The sequence below is a fragment of the Cavia porcellus genome, unplaced genomic scaffold (assembly GCF_034190915.1).
Source record: "Cavia porcellus strain 051 isolate PalLab524CR breed Dunkin Hartley unplaced genomic scaffold, mCavPor4.1 scaffold_33, whole genome shotgun sequence".
In the NCBI taxonomy this organism is placed as follows: domain Eukaryota; kingdom Metazoa; phylum Chordata; class Mammalia; order Rodentia; family Caviidae; genus Cavia; species Cavia porcellus.
In genome coordinates, this window is record NW_026947516.1 from 15858607 (window position 1) to 15877667 (window position 19061).

The following is a 19061-nucleotide window of genomic DNA, read 5'->3' on the forward strand; positions in this document are numbered from 1 at the left end:
CAAACCAAAGGAGATGGATGATTCTGACCAATCCATAATCCAAAATGAGGTTCCAATTTGACCTCACGAACCAGGCATTTAATCACTCACTGTTGATGCTTGCAGTGTTGATCCTAAGGTCAGAGAAAGCCATCTAACCAAAGGGTTATGATAATAGCAAAGTATACTAATGAATTTAATTAAATCATCTTGGCTTGTGTCTTCCAACTTCAAAATTTTTCAGGTAAGTTACTATTGCTTATATGTCATTACTCTAAATGCTAGTGCAGTAGTTATTGTTACACACCTCTGCGTAAAACCATTTTTGCAATCTCACCACCATTTTATTTACATCTCTAGCTATTTGTGCTGATGTTGATGGAGCTGTATTTTTTGCTTCAATGTCTATTGCAATATTCTTATTGCATTCTGCAGGTCCTCCAGTAAACGTTACTTGCAATATTTTTATCAACAGTTTTGGATCAGTCACAGAGACTACCATGGTAAGTGCTACAATGCCCTTGGCAAGAGAAAAACATGACTCAATTATGCCATGAACACAACCTGTCAAATTTTCTATTGTTCAACTTGCAGGGCCTCCTGTAAATGTTACCTGCAACATATTTATCAACAGCTTTGGGTCAATAGCAGAAACTACAATGGTGAGTGGGGCTGAGCATTGAAGCCATCGTGTGAAGGAATGGGATATGGGACCAAAAACACTGTTGTCTATTTATGTGACACCAATTGAGTGCCAATGTCCAATTTTCTCACCCCTAAAGTGCAATAATTCACACTCCTTCATTTTGGAAAGTTATTTATCCAGTAATCATTACTTAAAATGCAATGATCTTTAATCTATCATACCAGAGAAATTTTGAAGATATTTGATGTATGCTTAGTTATTGGTAGAATTATCATCAAAAAGCATGGTATATAATCAAGTAAATACACACATCTTCAATATTTCATAAATATAAATTTCAAAACTCAAGAGATGTTATTGCCAGTCTCTTATATACAAGTCAAGTGACTGAATGTATGAGAACACACACAAGCATGCAAAATTATGTGCACACACACACACACACACACACACGCTTTTTTTGGTAATAGAAGTTTCCTAGCAATTACGTTGCATGCATGATTTTTCAATAAAATATAAACAATAAAACTGAATGAAAGCTCATCACAGGGTATGTTTGGACATCTGTCATAAATTTGAAAAAGATTTCAAATCCTCAGGGACTATAGCTCAGTGGTAAAGTGCTAGCCTAGCATGTGTAAGTCCTAGATTCAATTCCTAGGACAGCCAAAAAGAAAAAAAAAAGAAAAAAGAAAAAACAATACACCAAAACTCCTTATAAATATTATGGTTGCATTTCTGGTGACATGTCCATTAGATTCATTCCACACAGTACTAGAGTATGGAGATTGCATTTGGCTAAAATGTTTTCCTGGTATCCATGATTTATTTTAAATCCTTAAACGGTTGGTTCTAATTTGCACCGTTACATAAATTATACAGAAATATTATTAGATGAGACCAAATAAAATATTGAGCTCGACCGATTATTGTGGTGGCTGATGTTTTATAAACTCAAAACATAAAATAATGAAAATAATACCATTGAGAACTGAAAAACATGGTTTCCTGTTAATACGAATTTTCTGTTAGGCTACTAAAATCATGTTTAATAAATTATTGTACTTTTGATATTCTTAAAGCTAGAAGAATTAGTTTACCTTTTACTGCTCATTTTCATTGAAAAAATGCATCTCCACTACCCAATTCAATATTACCATGAAACAGCACTGTCTGGAAAAGAGGCTTCTGAAACTTTGACAGAATATACTGCATTGAGAATTTTCCTCAAAAAGGCAGTTTTGACAGGGTTCTTAAATGACTCATAAGAAATGTTAAGCAAGGAAGAATAATCCACCTCTGGACTTGGCATTCAGTTTCTGTGTCTTCTCTCTTGGTTTTATTATTGTAAAAGACGGACAAAGCTTCCAGTAGCCCAAATCACTGTCACCAACTTTGCACGATGGCATTCAATGACAATATTTGCACGACCTAATGCTGACTGCATTAATTGGACTCCTAATTTGCTTTGATTAAATCTCTTCATTGCATCTTCCTTCAATCAAAAATATAAATATGAAAAAAAATAAGTATGTACTTTTTTATCTGCATTAATGCAAGAATCAACTAAATACTTAAGGAAATGGAAAGAAAAGCCATGGATATCCTGTTTTTCTCTGTCTTTAAGAATAACTCCAAGTGTTTAGTACAGGGGCTGCTTTAGGTGCTTCTTGGTCACTTATTAAGTGTCTCCTTTGTCATATTTCCTAACAAAAGTTTGGAAACTATTACTGAAAGGTAACATCAACAGCCTACCTATTCTACTGTGTAAAACACCGTATTGCATGGTTTAAAAAGTGCTGTGTATCATGATTTTCTGTTTCACTTCCTAGCTTTTGATGTAATGACAAGCTTTTTTGGCTTTGAAAAAATATACCTTATTTTTGTCAGTTATGCCTTTGATGTGAAACTACAAACATATTTTGGAAACCCTGTCATGCTGATGTCAAAGAAGAAATTCTCATACCACCTATGGTATGGATTGGCAAACTTTCCTGTAAAAGGCCACACAGTAAATGCTTAGGACCAGGAGGGCCAGACTGTTGCTGTCACAACTACTCAATTCTGCCCTTTGGTCATGAAAATAGCAATAAACAGTAGTGAGAAAATGGTTTTGGCTGTACTCCAATAAAATCTTATTTACCAAAATAGGACAGGTCTAAAGTTGTCAACCCCAGATCTTACACATTGATATCTGAATGAACATTATTCAAATGCACTTAAGAACATGACACTTGACCACTAAGGAAGAGCTTATCTTCCAGGATAACTGAGATCCTACCTGAGAATTTCCCTTTGCACCCTGTGTTAATCAGGTCAGACTTCTATAACAAAATAGCATAGGCTGAGTGGATCACAAACAACAGAAATTTATTTTATTTAACACTGTTTTGAAAGCTGAATTCTGAGGATGGCAGTAAAATCAGATTCTGGCAATGGATCTATTACGGTTACAAACTACTCATTTCTCCTTATATCCTCACAATGCGGAAAGAAACTTTTCTGGAGTCCCTTTTATAAAGGCATATATCCCATTGATTAGGCCTCTACCTCATGATTCAGTTACGTCCCAGAAGCCCAGCCTCCTAATACTATCACATTAGAGCTAACGTCAATGGTGAGATTGGGAAGCATGCAAACACTGCAGTCCATTGCACACTCACAGAGCCAGTGAGTCCCAGTGTCCGTTACCAAACCCATAGACCCAGTGTCCACTACCAAATCTCTATAATTTATCCACCCACAATTTACTGATATTTTTACAAAATTTGACTCAGAAAGTTTTGTCGAAAAACAAAACAGGATTAAATTCTTCCCTCAATCACTTTTAGCTGGAGTAAGAAACTTCAGCTTTTATGTACAGTGATGAAGTCATTGAGGGCATTGATTAGTGCTATTTTCTGGAGATAAAAGTTTTGCTTTCTCCACATATTCTGGAATTAATTTCTGCAAGAATAATTTATGATTTTGAGTTTCTAAACATGTTGATTTTCCTTTTTCCCTTTATACCTCACCCTCACCCCATGACCCAGATAGCATTACTGAAAGATTCAGTTTTTTGAGTGTCAGTTTCTAAAGAAGAGGCAATGGCTATCTGCTTCAAGTGCTCAATGTGACTTTCTTTAAGTGCTATGCAATCTGTCCTTCTTATGGTTAATGAAAGTTCACTAATTTATTGTTGATACTGACTGACAACAAAGTATTGTCTTACAGATCCAATACAAAATCTCACTTATCTGATATTTGTCAGAACAGGATAACATGTTTCCATTACTCTAAGAAACACTTTTAAGGATCAGCGTGATGATATCCTTATTCAAAATTATACATTTTTGTTAAAGAGGCTGAGATATGTTGGGTGGTCATTGTTAATTGACCCTGTATTAAGTGTATTCAGTGGAATGGATTTTGTATGGTGCCTAAAACTTAAAGACTAGCAAGGGATGTATGAGACAAGTTTATATTCTGTTTTTGGAATGTTAGTTCACCATTTTCTCTCTCTCTCTCTCTCTCTCTCTCTCTCTCTCTCTCTCTCTCTCTCTCTTTGTGTGTGTGTGTCTCTGTCTCTCTGTCTCTGTCTCCCTCTCTCTCTCTGTCTCTGTCTCTCTCTGTCTCTCTCTCTGTCTCTCTCTCTGTCTCTCTCTCTCTCTCTCTCTCTCTCTCTCTCTCTCTCCCCCCTCCTCACTTTAGTGCTCATAGCAAAAAAATGTACAGGATATAGTATACAGTTGAAATCCTCTCTTTCCTAATATAAAGGTACAGTTTGAGAATATTAGTAATGTTGGTAAAAATCAAGGATATATGAAGCTTTTCTCTAGCCTAGGTCATCAGAAAACAGAAATGAAATGCCATTTCAGTTTACAAATGACTTTGGAGGGATGAGAGCAGAAACTGTGTGATTTGGACTCATGGACATTGGAATATTACTCATGTCATAGCAGTACATCCTGACCCATTGCTCATTTAACGGATAGGAAGGAGAGCTCAGAGTACATAAATGTGTCCACTCAGCGAACATTTCCAGAATATACTTTTGGATACTCTAAAATCTGCCCCTCTAGGTAAATTTCAATTATCTGCTTGTTACATCTGAAAAGTGAAGACCTACTTTACTTTGGATCTGAAATCATATTCCTGAGAAACACAGATTTTAAAAAGTAGGCAACCCTTTATTTGAGTGCATGCTACGCACTGAAACAGCACTGAAAATTCCCTTTCACCCTGTAGCAACAGAAACAAGCCATAAAAAGATGCTGTTTAGACATGGTACATCTCTGTGTTTCTTATTGTTGACTTCTTAGTGAATAACTAAGAAACTGCCACAAAGCTGACATTTGCTAAACAGATATATAAAATGGTCTTTGCCTTGAAACTACCAATGTAATATTAAAGTCTGAATTCATCATAAAGGAACTAACCCCATAATTTTAAGCTCATTTTATATTAAAACTAGTTTCAGCATTACAAAAGTTTTACAAGAGAGTAGTCAGCAATAAAACTAAAGTACTACATAGCCACTGTAAACAATCAAGAAAACATAGCATTGTCTTTGATATCTTTATAACATGTAAATATATGATACACATATTTAAATCTATATCTGTATCATCTGTATATCTATCTATCTGTCTATCTGAGGAGAGAGAGAGAGAGAGAGAGAGAGAGAGAGAGAGAGAGAGAGAAATTTTATTACTTAATCCAATACCCAGATCAATGATAGGCAAACAAATTTTAGTACAAGGAAATATGTCATTTAGTTGACATATAATCTGTCCCTGGAGATAGAAGGCATTGTGAAGGAAAACTCAGTCTGCACTTAAGCATGTTTCTCAATATTTACTTCCCCTTTAATATTTCATTAAACCTAGAAGCAAAAGTAAAGACAAAGAAAGATGACAGGACAATCTGATTATTCTCTAGTGGTTTGAATATCATGAAAAAATAAACCAATTTGTAAATAAACAGATGCAGTGCCTAGATAAATTAGATGTGTAACATTTTTACTCTGCGCTGAAAATGACAGGGAATTGGAATAATTACACAGATATAGCTCCAGAAAATTATTTCTTAAAATATCTCTTTCCGCATATCCCAAGATGTTCTTTCTTATTCTTAACTGTTTTTTTAAGGATTTTTGATTATTTTAGAACACTGTATATCATCATAAAGAAAATTATGGGTGAATCTTAGTTACTACATACTAAAAAATACATATTTATAATTGAAAGCTCTGAAAAGGGTGTTATTTTATGTAGTTGCTGTAATTGTGGCATAAAATATATTTTCTTCTCTAAATCTCACACTTATCCTTGATTACAAATAATGAGACTATTTTAAATTAACCTTTAGGGACTTAATAATTCTAGTGTGACATAATGGACCTATTGCTCTTTTTAAAGTCGCAATACAAGAGGAGCTAGTCCATCATTTTCCACATATAAAATTCAAAATAGAAAATCTGGAGAACACTCATAGGAAATACTTTTTAAAAAGATGTATATTAGCTGTGAAAATCTATGTTGACGTGTTTTTTATTAAAGGTCATTGTTTTCATATTGTATGTCATTAATATTCTCTAATGTCTCTCAATATGCATCTTTAAATCATGTCCTGAGGCTTAAGGGAAAGTTATGAGGATATTTTCTTTGTGATTTTACTGCCTGGTGTTATCTGGCTTCTTAGTGCCCCTTTCACTCTGGGATTACTTCCTGATGGATAGAGGTTAGACTTTGGACCTCCCAGAAGGCTAAAATACTCAGTTCATTTGCCATTTCCAGCTGTCATTTCTTAGATTCCCTCCAAATTTGGCCAATGAAAGGGATCATCTTCTATTGTCTATTGAAAAAAGCTTACAAACTCCTCTCAAACAATTTTCTAAAGGAGTAGTTTTCATTCTAGGAAAATAAAAAGGAATGGGTATCAGAAACTGGATAAGCTGCATTTTCTCCCTTAGGAAACTTTAAGAAAATCTGTCAACAAATGAATCTAATGCATACTTACATAATCTTGGTATTATATTTTAATAACTCCGTACTTAATTTTCACAAATCACATATTTTCGCACACTACTTACACAAAACTCCAAAGCTTCTAATAACTCTTTTTACCAAGACATCGAACCGGTAATAATGCCTATCTAGTCTCCTGCCTCTTGTCTCTTGGGACAATTATTGGTATGTGTTGAGGGAACTCAGGTTGTGCCGGTTCTCTTGGCTACTCACTGTGCGAGTCGATGAGCAGACAGGTTGGGTTTGAAGATTTAGTATGCAGGCGTGGTAACAACGCAAATAAATGCCTGCTGCTAAAATAGTTTCTAAGTCAGAATGTCCTTATACAATAGAGAACTTCAAGGTTTTTTTTTTCCTTTTAACAAACTCAGCCTTTCCAAATAACCTGGATTTTGAGTACTAAGTGGACCATTGTTAATCTCGCTAGGCCTATATTATGCATTGCTTTTTTGTGGGACATTCTAGATCCAAACTATAACAGAAAGAATGAATCACCCTATATAAACACAAGTGGTAAGGGCAGATAACCATTAGCTTGGAAACCATATTCCTGTTTGACTACAGATTAGTGATGAAGTCTAGATCAGATTGTCAAGTGAAGGAATGCTTTCCAAGAACCTAAGGACCTCTGAATGGAAGTTTCCAGGAGAGCAGTGACCCAACCTGATTCATTAGCACCAAAGGAGATTCCCAGATAAAGTTAGAATGCCAGGGATGTAACTGAGGCTCCCACAAGCGAGAATACTTTGTCCAAAGGTGACCACATGGAGAATATACAAAAAGATCCCTCTGTGAATCATCAAGATGACTACTAGAGGTACAATATATTCTGAAAAAATTATATAATGGTTAAAAATTTTGAAAGAAAGTAGTTGTAAAGGAATTATGTAGTCAATGTGAAGCATGTTGTTTATGTTGAAGACTTTTAAAAGTATTGGCGCATCATGTCATAGTTTTATAAGATTTTCACTATCAAATTGCAAGATGAAATTTTTTCTGCTCAGATGACCTGAGCAGAAAAAGACTAGAAATCACGTCATTTCTGATATGGAAAATTAATCAGTTTTATTTGGCAATATGCTGTCACTAACTCACTTCTGCACTCATCATTACCTTTTTCTATGAGAAAATCAGCTTGCATAAGTAATATTTCATCCCAGAACTAATATAAGAATAAAAGTCCAACTGAGTGAAGCTGCTCTATTGGTGTTCTAGCTTGACTGAATCTTTTTTTCCCTCTCTCCCTCTCCACCCCCAATCCTAACAGAACTAGACCTAACTCCATATATTTATTTTTGAAAAAGGCCTACATAGCCTAGTTTACTCAGCTGCCAACACTATATCAAACCAGAGAGAAGGATGAGGGGGAAATCTGAACCGTCTTCTTCTGTTAGGGTGGGCAATAAATAGCTCTTGTGCATGACATTTCTGTAGGATTACCGAGTGAATATTTTTCTGAGACAACAGTGGAATGATTCACGGCTGGCCTACAGTGAGTATCCAGATGATTCCCTGGACTTGGACCCATCTATGCTAGACTCCATTTGGAAACCAGATTTGTTCTTTGCCAATGAGAAGGGTGCCAACTTCCATGACGTCACCACTGACAATAAGTTGCTGCGAATTTCAAAAAATGGCAAAGTGCTCTACAGTATCAGGTAAGCATCGATAGACTATGCCTGTTCATTTCTCCATTTCACTTCTGGCCAAGAGCTGCCTGATTCTCCAGGGCAGGCTGTACATGAATATTTGAATTTTTGGCCTTTTGTGTATCAGTTGAATATTAAAGTTGGTAGAGTACCAGAAGTTCCTATGGGCTTGTAAGTGTCACATGTAAGAGCATATGTGATTCTGTACAACAAAGACGTATTTTGTAGATTTGTGGGTGGTGATGGTATTGCAAATACCAGAATAAATGTATTTTTGATTGCTTCAATAAAAGAATTCTAGGTCCTTTATTTAAATCTATGAGAAGCATAATACATGAGAGTTCATAATGTATGAACTCACATTTCAATAATTCAGTCACTTAACTACACACACACAAAATCAGTCTTGACATGGTCAACAGTATACATGGGTGAGTAAGTATTTGGGTCTCATTTCTGCTTCCAACTATGCATATGATCTCTTAGTTTTTCTTGGGTATGGACTTAGGACAGAAAATTTCTGAGATTCATTTTTTATTTTACACTCACATATTATCTCCAGAATCGTTATCAACTCAGGCTCAAAATGATATCCTCATTTTCATAAGTCTAATAGCTGTTTCTTTGTGACTCTTTATTTTTCATTACTGTGCAGGAGGATAGCATAAGAACATGGATTTTTCGAATTAAACCCAAGCTCTGACACTTACTAAGCTATGTGACCTATAACATTCAGTTACCATAGTTTTAAAACAGAAAATATTTAACCCTAAATATTCTTTTAAAAAAACAGCTTACTGAACTAAAGTTTGCATATCACACAGTTCACACACTTAAAATGTAAGGTTCATTAGATTTTAGCACATTGACAAAGTTGCTTAGACAAATATCTCTAAATATTCTTGTGAGAATGAACTATGTGGCAGTCAACAAACATTTTCTTTAAAGGGTTAGACTGTAAGTATTTGAAATTTTGCAGGCTTAGATTGCCTTGATCACAACTACTGACCTCCATCATTTAGATTAAAAGGAGCCAAAGACAATACATTAATTGAGTATGGCTTGTTTCAGTTAAACTTTAATTACAAAGATAGATGATGGGTCTTTACGTCAAGTATATAAAAACTTTTGCAGTGTCTGACATAGAGCACACATTCACTTAGTAAAATAAAGGTTGTTTTTTAAAATAAATATTCATTTTAAACAGAAAGATTCCTGAGACCAGAAAACTTGGATTTGGCCATTTTGTAACATTTTCCAAAGGGCTAGGAGAGTGTACTTCATATGAGAGATACACAGTACACTGAATAACTACAGCCACTTAAGACATCTTTTATAGACTACACCCCTTGCTCTCCAATATTGCTATCCAGCCAAAAAGTGGACTAGTGTTCTTGCAGATAATTTTCACAAGTTTGCGTACTCACCACCATCACAACATCACTTAACAACTCTCTATTTAATTCTCTATTGCATATTTTATTATTATACCTAGTAAATTCATAGGTCCACTGATGGCTGAAAGCTCCAATGTCTTACAGAATAAAAAAGACAGGTCATTTGTAAAATGTATCAAAGGCACTGTTTGCACAAAGAGCCAGGAAACTTGTTTCAGTGTCCACTTCCCAGTTAAGGAACAGTCTGTGTGAGGAAGCATTTGGTTGCTGTAAGATGCAGTGTTGGACAAGACCAAAGTTGATATGACCTGATGAAATGGGACATATGCAGAGCATCATGCTGAGAAGACTTATAAAAAGCAGCATAGCGTATCAGCTGCTTCAGCTAATCCTCTGGGCCTTGCGTGGTGTTTGCTCTAGTAAATACCCGGCATCAGGCACTGCTGAAATAAAAGTAGATTGTTGGTATTGTTGTTTTCCTTTAATCCTATGAGAGCCTTTCCATTCTAGAATGATGAAAGGTAGAATGTTCCCCAGATTTTATATACTATATAGATCCAGAGAAAATTACCAAATCTCTGATTCCCAAAGGTAACACATTATAGACTCTGAAATGCCCTAACAATTTCTTAGATTGATAGAAAGGTGGGTCCTGATGAGCTAGTTTAGACTTTTTCTTAATTGCAGGTGTTCTCTGAAATCAGAGAAAAAATCTTTGGTGGAGGAGAACCGGAGATGCTATTCTAAGGAGACATAAGCTCTTGCAGATTTAAACTGCAGGAATCCAATTATTTACCTAGAAGGGTTTCCGATGAGCCAGACATTGTGCTGGGCCAGGAGACAGAGAGCTGAGTAAGATGTGTTCCTTAACCTGGAAAAGCTCCAATCTAGCAAGTGAGGTGGACTATAGACCAATTAGTTAAAAGGAAAAAACAGAGTAAGAAAAAGTGGTTCTAACTGTTCAAATGAATTTTGTGGTCCAAACATTACCAGAATTTTAGGGTCAATATCCACACTTCTATTTGATTCATTTGAGTCAGTTTAACTACATGGCAAGAAATAATTATTAATATGTGCACATTAGAAAGTTTGACTCAAGTTTTAGGCCAAGTGGGCTATAGTTGCTGATATCTCAAAGATGTTGAATAGTCTTGCTGATGTTCCACTAGGAAGGAATTTCCCTACACTCTCAGGTTTACAATTCAAATACCTGAGTGCACAGAGAAAGTATTGACCTAAATTTATACTCAGATGCAGAGAGCTGATATGTAACTTATTTTCAATAGTAGGGTTGATGTCTGCAAAAAATAGCAAAAATAAGTATACTAAAGAGGATAAATGGAAGAGAATAAAGAAAGGTTGGGGAAGATACAAGGAAGGGGCAAGAAGTAGGAAAGACAAACTCATGAGTTACCTCCACTCTACACAGTTAAATAATTACTTAAGCATTTGGTCCACTTTTTAAAAGTATTGTTCTGTACTGATTTTTTATATCTTCTTTATTCTGATATTTATAGCAAATGCTTGTTACTTTTTTTGTACCAGGAATCTAACTCAGGACTTTGCACTTGCCAGGTAGGTGTTGTGCCACTGGGATATATCCCTGGCCCTGCTTATGGTATTTTATCCAGGAAACAGTTTATGTTTTTCTTAGATTTGTAGGAGCAGAAATAGAATTAACTGTATTTGAAAGACAATCCCAGTGTTTTATGGCCAAGGAAAATACAGAAAGAACTATATGATCCATTGACTTTATAACAAGAAAGACCACAGTATTCAAGTTTCTGTATGTTTCCCAAAAGCTGATGGTGTATAAAAAAGGGAGGCTGTAGAACAGAACTCCTTAAGTAGATCGGTATTCTATAACCCCATAGTTCAAACATTTAGGGAACTTGAACAAAATTTGAACAAATATTTTAAGACAGAAGGTTTTATCATTCTTCTATCTAGTGATGTAAGACTCAGTCTGTGTTGAAGAAAAAAGGTCAAATCTATTACTCTACATCTCTTCAGACTTTTTAAAAAATATTTGCTCGTGTAACACATACTCTATGATTGTACACTCTGATTTTTCTAAGTTTTTGTGCACCTTACTCCTTCATTGTTGAGCATCCTGACCAAACTATAAAGATATGCATCTTATTCTTACACCCTCTTTAGAGAGAATCAAATTCTAAATTCACAACACTTTAAAAAAAGCTTGAGACTATAGTGAGATAATGAATACCTTTGAGGGTCATGTATTTTATTATTCAAACCATATTCATTAATTTAATAAATTGGAGTAAAAGTGAGCACAACATGGGATGCACTGGGCAAGAGGAAAGAAAAAGGAGAAAAGTGAGCATTTTGGGAAGAGTAATTTGTTTTATATATCTACTATATTTTTTCCAGTGATTTCGTCCCTTCAATCTCCTTCATTTTGAGCATTTTCCATCTGAATTTTGATTTTTATAGAAAGAGGATTTGCAAATAACCAGCCCAACATCCTTTTTTATGGAAATAAGAAAACTATGATAAGAATAAAAGATCTTGACTTCTATTTCTGCACTGTCATCTCTTACCCCACACTCGGTCCTCATTACTCCAAACCAAGTCCAAACACACAAACGAATACATAACCAAAGATATGTCATTCTGGAACCAACCTTTTTGGGGCAGGGGGAGGCTGTTGGAGGAAAAAGTTAGGAGTAAAGATGAGAATATATATAATGCATAGCTTTTACAGCCTAACTACATTCTTAAAACGTTTTCTATTCCGGGGATCAAAGGGCTGAATAGGCCTGTTGAAGTCTATAAGCCAATTCTCTGCCTTAAGCAACTTGTTGAGAGCTCCTTAGAGAAGATTTGAAATTCTCTCTTTGGATTTTGCAATAATTATTAATTAGGCTAACTTGTGAAGAAATACTTCCTTACATAACATAAATTCCATGTGCAGAAACTTAAACCCATTAATTTTTCTTCCATCTGCTACTGTGATAAACAAAGGGTCCCCATTTTTGGTGGGATGGAAGCATAACTTCAATGTTTTTGCTTTAAAAAAGGTTTATCCCACCAGTGTTAGTAAAAATACTTGTTCACTAAAATTATACTGCAGATTTAGTTTTATGATGTGTTCTATCACAATGCAGAGATGCTCACCTCATAATTTTCAGTTTATTGTACAGTTTGGGACTCCTACTCTGAACCCTGTGGTGTTGAACACTGTTGTGCACTACTTCTAACAGTGCAGTCAACGTGGACTTTAGAGTCAAACAGTTTTTGGGTTTGAGCATTTTCCGCTTGAATGCTAGCTTTGCGATTTAGGGGAGTTTGTTATCTCTCTTCATCTATATTCTCAGTTTTTGGTTTTATCCATCCTCAGTTTTGAAAAAGAGATTATCCATAGAACACACTATCTATTAAATAGAGATACATTCTAAAATGGCACTGCCATACACTCTAGGGCTCTTACTATTTTCTTAAAATGTAATTATCAAGCTTTCTGTTGCAACCTCTAAAACAAAACATGAACTGACCGAGAGATACTTCTGCAAACTCAAAACTTAAAGGATGAGATACACTCTTTCTTCAAGTGTAATCTTATAAAGTAGGGGTTCTTAACCTGGGTGATTAGGTGAAAACTCCAGGAGAGCAATTAGGATATATATCCTAAGTATATATCCTTAAATATATAACCTTAAAAGTAAGCTCTTTTTTTCTGTTCATTTGTTTAGGTTGCAGTTTAAAGGGAAAAATCCTTCTCCTTATTAAAGAGGCTATAATCCCTTCATCTGTGGAGAACTTTATTTTTAAATTTGTTGTGTATCTCCAGAATGGTTATGCCCTAAAGAAATAGTTTACTTTCAGTGTCTCCTTTGACTGGCAAAGTGCCTGAGGGGTTCATGCTATCTTCCAAATGCAGAGCCCTTCAAACCACAAATAATCATGGAACTATACATCCACAAAAGCACCCTGTATTACCAAAACATCTGCTTGCCACATCATCAACATTTATCAGATCTGAAGATTATTCCTTTATGATGTCTAAGTTGACTTTCTTAATTTTTTCTGGTGTTTTTGTTTGTTTCTTTTGCTTCTTTTTTTGAGACAGGATCTCACTGTGCAGTCTAGGCTGGCCTCGAATTTGAAGTGATCCTCCTGCCTCAGCCTCCCGAGTCTTGAGATTACAAACATATGCTACTATAACTTGTTAATTCTTTTTGATCTAGTTCACAATTACAGGTATTGATGATTCAGTCTTCTACTTTTCCAGTAGTATTTGAGTTGCAATAAAGAACCCATGACAATTGACATACCTTCTCGCTCTAATGATACAGGCACCACCAGGAAGTGTAATATAGATTTCTAGACAGGAACCCAACTGTGCCCTCAAAACAATCTTTCCTAATGACCAACTCTATCCAGACACATCAAAGGCCAACTTTTCCCACAAGGCCTCCCATTCTTGACACATACTACAGCCTGATGAAAGAATTTTAAAATATTCTAACTTTAGTTATAAAATGATTATTCTTTTGGCATAAGAAAACAAAGAACTCTTTATTTAGATTTCAGAGTTGAAAAAATGCACAGTGAACTAAAACCAGCCTGAATGTTGCCAATAGTGATGCTTTAACATAGTCTTAACTTTGATGAGACACAGAAACCTATATTTTTTGCTATAAGTCAGGTATGAAAGGCTGCAATTTTGCTCTCTGTTCATATTTTGATATTCATCTTTGTGTTTTATAATCCAGGAAAATTACATTCTCATTTTCTAACTCTGTATTCAAATCTTCATCAGTTTTGTGACTTGGCTTAGTGCAGTAATTAATGACTGTAACATAAAGGCCCACATCAGAATTAAGCAGTAAGTCATCAGGAAAGTGTTGAGAAATGCCATGGAAACTACAATGATCTCATTCTTGTAGAGCGGAGCAAGGTTTGGAGGGAGGGAGGAGCCGGTATATATGTATGCTTGTGGATTCAGCAGGAGCTGAGCTTAGCGGTTCAGATGGGCTAATTTTGGAGAGGAGCTGTCAAAAAGTGCAGCTGAGGGTAGAAGAATTAAAGCCTATGAAGTGTGCAGTGCGGATAACAGATTTTCATAATGCGCTGGAAAACTCAGTTGAGCTCCTGATTGGGTTCATAAATACAAATGCACTATTGGAAATAATACTGGTTCAAATGTAACAAGGTAAGGATATTATTTTTGTTTAAAGGAAAACAGGAAACTTTCCTGTGAAATACATGGAAGTTGGCACAACCAGTTGTCCTTGACTGTTTACCTGACTGGACTAGCAATAGCAAGACTTTTGTCCTTTGGGAAGTAACTTTCCATTGCATTAACATTCATCAGAGTTTATTCTTCAGGTGATGGTGCAGACAGAATACTGAAAAAGTAGCTCAGGGCAATGTGAACACCATAGATCCTTCTATCATTTACTTTATCCTCCAGTAGCACAGAAATGTCTCCAGTTCGATCAAGTCATCAGTCTATCTTAGTTTCCTACATAACAACAAACTTAACGAGCAAAGTAGAAAAAGTCTAGGGCTACTTCTAGCTCTCTACCTTATAATTCAAAATGACCTCTATCTCCTTCCCAAAACACAAAAATTCCTTCCTGGTGAGTAAATAAGAATGATTCTTCAGGCCCATTTAAACTTAGAGTCAGAAAGAGGAGATTCTGCATTTTAATGTACCCATCTCAAATACATTTGGATCTTGAAACCGTCCTCTTCCAAACTGAATATCCAACTCCTGAGGAGAGGAACCTGATTTGGAAGTGGAGTAGCAAAGATTGAACTACCTGTGGTTTAAGAGGTTGCATTAAAACATTTAACAAATAGTCCAGTGCTGAGCTTCCTGTTGAGAAATTTTCCAATCACAAACAGGATCGTTTTTACCCTTTGATTCAATCAGTAGGACTATCCATGGGATATTACTTTAAAGGCATTAATGAATTATAGGTTTACATACTTCTAAACAATTATGCAGAGATAGTTGGTTTGTTTAATAATTGACTGGAAATATAGGCTAAGGGAATTACATGGTAGATTTGAACCAGCAAAGGATTAGTCTGCTAGTACTCATTACCTACATTTTCTCATGGCAGGAAGCCAACACCAGAGGTGTGAGTGTGGGTGCTCCACTTATGTCTACATAGGCTTCTTCCTGGTCTATACTGTTGTTCTTGAACGGTTTTCAAAAATGATATTAATATCCAAATAAACATGCTTAATATCACTGTGGCTCCTATGAGACACATGGATTATTTTCGTGTATTCCCATAGCATATATTCCAAAGAAAAGGCACTTCATTTTAAAATGAGAATGTGTCCATCTGCAAAACTCAGCAGTCTATCCATCACATTTGTGCTTTTTTGTGGCATTAAAAAACTATAAAACAGCATCTGTAGTATGAAAATCACATCACTGATCATTGTATACTTATTGTGAGACAGTCAATTAAGTACATGTGTAATTATATGACATTCCATAGGTGCACTGTCAGAACAAAGCCATGCCATATTTAACTGGTCATTTCTTTGAAAGGACAATAAAAGAAAAAAGAATTAGGTGTTTAATTTTTGGTAGAGATGGTTTGATGAAATTCAAAATTTTCAGTAAAAAATAAGATGGAGATTAAAGAGAATGTTATAGGCGTGGGACAGATGTCAGTTCTGAGGGTCAAGAAGATTTGTGTTCAAATCCAATATTACTAAATGACTATAAGAAGTCATTTGGCCTTCCCTTGAGTTGCATTTATTTTTCTTTCAGGTCCTGATTCGTACTAAATGTTTAATGAACACCTTAGTCCATGCTTGCTATAGAATAAGGAGAGAAAGTGGGGAGACAGTTCCCTGCATCCTTCCTAACCTATACACATACACACATCCTTATTTAGTAGCGGTATCATTTAGACACTGCTAATCCTCAACTCAGTGCAAAATAGATGGATACTGTCTTTACCTTGAATTTCCAACTTCTAGGAAGCAAATAGCTCAGAAAGGAAGTGACACATATTCTTTTTCACATAATTGCTTGGCTGGTACTAGGCCTTCCCTTTGAGTTACCTATTCCAAGTAAACTGAGAAAGTAGGTATTTGTTTAAAATATTATTGAATCAAGGATGGACCATTGTATCGTCTGACCAGAGCACCTTTTTCTCTCCAACCACTGCCTCTATAAACACTAGCCAGCAACTCTCCAGCAGTTGCCACAGTAGATGTCTAAAGGCAGCAAAGTACTAACAAAGTAACACACATTTTGCTCTCAACTGTCAAAAGGAAGACATTTACTCTGGTTTTCTTAAAATCATATTTGCATTTCATAAGAATGCTAGCACTTATTCTCTTTCCCCTCTTGCCAAACCTAAGATAATGCCAAATAAAATGTTAAGAAAATGGCTATTCGGTGCTTTTCTCTTTTTCTTCACCTGAATGTCACAGTCAAATAACTATAATATTAGATACATAGTAACAATGGTCAAGTCAGCTCTCATTATTTTAAAGCATAGGCTAATAACATTTTATCTTCACAAATGTTTGGATATATAAATAAATCATATATATAAAATGACTTTGAAATTTAAACTGTAACTAAAATGTGACCAGTGTTGGTTACTAAATATTGTAATATGAGGTAGTTTTTTTTTCTGGTGTTCAATTTAGCCTTCTCCTATTCAACACCCTCAACATATTTCATTCAGGAATTATGAAAGCACTTGGAAAAATTTTAGCTGCAGATTTATCAATGGCTCTCCAAGTTGAATCCAATGCCTATTTGGGCCAACCATATGTGTATGCAGTTTCTGAAGGAAACACACACAGATGGGAATAGATACTGTATTTTTGTCCTTCCTAGTTACCATTGCTCAACGCATATGCACATTTTTTATGATGCCTGTACAATGTTTGGTAAACATGGACCATCACAGCCACTGGGATTTTAGTCAGGGGAAAGAAGTAGAATAGATAATGACACAATCAGTGTTGCCATTTATGGCCTCCATATCCCAGTTGGACAGGAAGAACCAGTTCACATGTTTATGTGGAATTAACTAAAGGAAGAGAATCTAACCATACAGTTTAGGACCAATCTGGGGTTTAGGTCCAGGCTTAGCTGATACTCAAAAAATGATATATCCCCAAGGACCACCCACAGTGTTCTAAGCCTGCTTTTCCCTCTAGTTTCATCCTTCCTTTTGATATTTTCAGTGTCAAAGTCTGTTCTTGAGGATATTCATACGGAGTATGAGAATCTAACCAAATGATTTCCACAAAAGAGGAAATGACTGACAGTAACTGAAACATTCTCTTCATAGCTTTTGAATCTTAGCGTTTAGCAAAATGTCTATTAATTATATATAATGGCTAAGAGTTAGTAGGGCTTGATCAAGACATGTTGAAATCTTTCTGAAACTCTGAACAATTTACAGTATTACAAATTTTCAGAATTGTTTATGTGAAAAGTTTTGTCAGGTAAAGGCGTATCTGTGCATGTTCACGAAGCAGGTGACCAACTCAGGGACGGAATGGGCAGGAAACTTTCTGTGCTCTATAGGATGAGTTGAAGCAGCCATTTCATTACAGAATTTTCAGAATGATGAACCTTTGTTTAGGTACCTTCGGTTTTAATTCAGGAGCAAGAAATGATTAATTAAACACATACTTCTCTGAGAGATCCAAAGAACTCTTTCAGGATTTAGGTCTAAAAGATAGGATACTTGTTTTATCCAATCAGTGTGAGTGCTTACTTAGGCCCAGAAAGAGTGATTAGAGGTTGTTCATTTGGTTTAGTTAGGTCTAATTTACAATTCCAAAAGATTCCCTAAATGAGAAAGTTGTAAAACTTCAAAAGTTGAAGAACAAATTCTCAGTTATTATTATATATACATATACATGTATTCTGACATTACATTTGCATTCTCTCAAGATGAAAACTATCTTATTTCAAATATGCAATTCATGGAGGCTAATAAATATTTTCAAAAGAACTGCTGAATGTAAATAGGACAACCCATGCAGAGTACTACTTAACACAGTCCTTCCTCACTTAAGCTCTGGAGCTAGTCCTTCCTGCACTCTCTTCATGAATTTTCGCAGCCACCTGCCTGGCATTTTTGAAATTTCTCTGTGGTTGATTTTCCTGAGATCAGAGACAGTGATTTAATATGCAACCACCTTCCTGAATACAGTTCGTTAGGCTACTTTTGGCATTTGGACATACATGTTTATTAACAGACACAGTGGTCTTGATCTCTTCTTTACTTCAACTACACCATCTCTTTTAATGGCTCCCCTGGTCTTCTGGCTGTACCCACCATATTCTTGGTTGCCAGTAGTCTAAATTGGGCTTCAGTGCCCTGAATTTACAATATGCCACTCTATTATGAAT

The 19061-nt window shown here is 35.5% G+C and overlaps 1 protein-coding gene across 4 annotated transcripts in view; it reads left to right on the top strand.

Moving 5' to 3' along the window:
* Glra2 (glycine receptor alpha 2) overlaps nt 1–19061 on the top strand; it is a 216490-nt gene that overhangs the window by 46956 nt on the left and 150473 nt on the right. For all 4 annotated transcript variants that reach the window (XM_005000505.3, XM_003463039.5, XM_063242735.1 and 1 more), the window contains 2 exons: nt 415–482; nt 8068–8291. In XM_005000505.3, coding sequence (XP_005000562.1) covers nt 415–482; nt 8068–8291 — 292 coding nt within the window. The remainder of the gene's footprint in view (nt 1–414; nt 483–8067; nt 8292–19061) is intronic.